A 3,167-nucleotide genomic window follows, 5' to 3' on the forward strand; every position below is an offset into this window, starting at 1 on the left:
ACCAATCAGCCTGCATAGAAGATTACCTGCAGTAAAAATGGCGGTAAGCAATCCGAGCACAAATAAACCATGCACAATGTTATCATTTCACCAGTACCACAAGACCTCATACATAAATTAACCAGCAGAATGCCACATAACACATTTGAAAAAAAAAAAAAAAACAAAGATAAACTAAAAAGGGAAATGACGTCATCAACCATTCCATGGCCAATTATTCAAAACTAACCAAAAAAGAAAAGATCTAGTTTTAATAAACCAGCTTAACAAAATTGTATGTCAAAAAAAAATCTTAAAGACCAATTGCAAGCACTATTTAATCCACATCAACTGAAATTTAGAAAGGAATCTTTTGTTCAACCTCGCAAACTTAATAAAGTACATAGCTATGTTATTGAAAGTACTTTAATTGTTCGCAAAGCGTTTAACTAAATAAAGATGTCAAAAACTACAACAGAAAAACATTAAAAAAAAGGAAGAGAGGGAGCAGGAGAAAAAAAAAGGACAAAAACAATACAGAAGACATAAGACTCCATTTGACAGTTTTAAGATTCTGGTCTTTGTAGTAGCCAAATAGTAACATTCATCACAAATATTAGACTTCATTTGCATCAGCTCCTTAAACTTCAGAAGAATCACCAGGCCAGTAATAAAATACTGATGCACCTATGTGGGATCTGCACAGTAATAAGAAACATAAAAAGACAATTTTAAAGGAAAAAGGGTCGAAAGCCAGTATCCTTTACGAAAGGGCTAAGCACAACAAAAAAAAGTGAAGAAGCCAACTTCAACAAAAGATATAAGGAAATTTTTGACATTAATCATCATCAAACAATTATAATATCCATTTTTATCAAAAGTTATTAGATGAGATAAAACAGTTGAAACCAGTAACAGTAAACATAAATAACACTTGACAAAATTGCCTGGAGCATAAAATAATTCACACTAAGAGCTAAACATGCAGTTAAAATACAGCGTATACCTTGCCAGTAAAGGAAGCCAGGAATATCATAAACAAACATTCAATGTAAGAACAGAAACCCAAAAAGATGGCCAACTACCCAAGACTGCCAAAAAGATATAACTTATGGAAAAAAAAATGGGACAGTCCCTAAAGAAAACACCTAATTCAAATTCTTCACAAATCAACAATAGCAACAAGCACTTCAACCATATCTAGCACATATGGTAGACAACTCAACCAAAGTTCCTATTAGAATTTCCGATTATTTACTGTTATGAACCATGATGTTAAACATACTACTCCCACATCCATGATACTGTAGACTTCCACTATCAAATGCAGTTAGTCTAAAATTTAATCCACAAAACCAGAAATTTAGCATGACTTAATACCTGAGGAACACCTAGTGACCCATGTATGGGGCGCCACCATACTGGTTGACACCATGCTGCCCTCTTCCAGACCCACCTTGTGCCATCTGCTGATTTGGATAGCCACCCTGGTTCCCATACCCTGTCATGACACCGGGACTCACTGCCTGATTTGGATAGCCACCCTGCATTCCAGCACCCGCACCAGCAGCAGAGCCCAGTCCCAGTAAAGCTTGCCCGAGTGCCGGGTTGATCCCCAATCCAGCACCTTGAGTAGCCAGTATAGCTGTCAATGCCTGCCCAATAGCTGGGTTCAATGCCTGTGCAGCTGCAGCACCAACTCCAGGTCCAGACGGTGCCATCAAGTGGCCAGGTCGTGCTGCTGCACCAACATATCCCGCATTGTCATTCCTCTGAAAATGTGAATTCTGTGCATTCTGGTGATGGCGGTGCTGTGATTTTCCTGGTTTCGGTCCATCAACAGCCTTCTGGCAATGCAAAACATGGCCTTCATAATTCTTGTGCGGCTCTTCCAAAGCCTTCTTGGCAGCTTCAACCGTCCTATAAACAAACAAACAGAACCCTTTAGGCTTTCCGGTGACCTTATCCAGGCCCAGCGGTCCTTCCTCAATCTCCCCAAACTTAGAGAAAAACTCGAGCAACTTCTGTGGATCCAATTCCGCGGAAACATTGCTAACAAAAATCTTCCTTTGAGTGTACTCCGATACTGTTTGCGGCTGCTGCTGTTGATGATGATGCTGCGTTATATTGGTAGCAGAAGGAGTTGCCACAGGGCCAACAGAGGCCAGCTGGCAAGACGTCATCCGACTTCCAATCTTCTTTTGTGGCTCCTTAAGTGCCTTACGTGCCCCACTTCGCGTCTTAAACAGAATGAAACCATAACCCTTGGATTTCCCAGAGACCTTATCAACAACAGCTTTGCAATCCTCAATCTCACCGTACTGTTTAAACGCATCAATTAAAGTCTCGGCCTTAGTGTCCCAACCAAGACCGTGCACAAATATCTTCCGGTGAGCTGGATCTTCATCAGCTACTTCGCGAATCCGATTTGCCACGTCACTATTCTTTTCAGCTGCTTCACGTAGCAGATTTACAAGCTGGTCCTTGCTAAACGGTTCTAGAAGCTTCTCTATCGGCTCCTCCTCGTCCTCGTCGTCGTCTTGATCTGCTCCTGAGGTGTTTGCTGTCTCCTGATTTTCGTCATCATTTTCTTCTTCTTCCTCCTCCTCTTCTCCTTCTCCTTCTTCTTCCTCTTCCTCTTCCTCTTCCTCTTCCTCTTCCTTTTCTACCTCTTCAACTTCTTCGTATTCGACGTCTTCATTCTTTTCTGGTTCAGGCTCTTCAGCAGCAGTTTGTTGTTCTTGTTTTGATGGCTCTTGTTGAAGTTGTTTTTGTGGGGGTTCAGTTGGTTCAGTGGTTTTGGAGTCGTGCTTTCGCTTCCTCGCCATTGATTGCTTGATAATTTAATCGATAGAAGAGGGAGAGATTGATTCCGGAGGCGAAGGTTAGGTTTAGGGTTAGGGTTTGGGTTTGGGTTTCGTTCGCAGACAAATGCCTTTTCATCGGCAGGATGGGTTTATAGAGTTAAAAAAGACATAGACCCTGAGGTTTGATTTATTAACAAAGTCTCTCTGTATTTTTTGAAATTATAAAAGTTCCCCTATCATTTTGTATAGTTAGTAAATACTTACAACTTAAACTACGAGTAAACATTTATTAACTAAATTATCTAAATTTGTAAATTACTCTTATATTATGTTTTGTAACTTAATAAAAAAGAAAATTGTTATTTAATCAAACTTTGAACT

The 3,167-nt window shown here is 40.0% G+C and overlaps 1 protein-coding gene across 1 annotated transcript; it reads right to left on the reverse strand.

Moving 5' to 3' along the window:
* Positions 1-295: 295 nt before the first annotated feature.
* On the reverse strand, positions 296-2,923 carry LOC116132746 (UBP1-associated protein 2A-like). Its single transcript, XM_031418449.1, has 2 exons — positions 1,360-2,923; positions 296-677 (listed from the first exon to the last, which is right to left on the reverse strand). The coding sequence occupies exon 1, from the start codon at positions 2,805-2,807 to the stop codon at positions 1,371-1,373; it is 1,437 nt and encodes a 478-aa protein (XP_031274309.1). The 5' UTR covers positions 2,808-2,923; the 3' UTR covers positions 296-677; positions 1,360-1,370.
* Positions 2,924-3,167: the final 244 nt, after the last annotated feature.

Source organism: Pistacia vera, unplaced genomic scaffold (genome assembly GCF_008641045.1).
Source record: "Pistacia vera cultivar Batoury unplaced genomic scaffold, PisVer_v2 Contig1000, whole genome shotgun sequence".
Lineage (NCBI taxonomy): Eukaryota > Viridiplantae > Streptophyta > Magnoliopsida > Sapindales > Anacardiaceae > Pistacia > Pistacia vera.

What these genes read in the sequence shown, in the direction of transcription:
- LOC116132746 (XM_031418449.1), bottom strand. Translation starts at nt 2,807, where the DNA reads ATGGCGAGGAAGCGAAAGCACGACTCCAAAACCACTGAACCAACTGAA.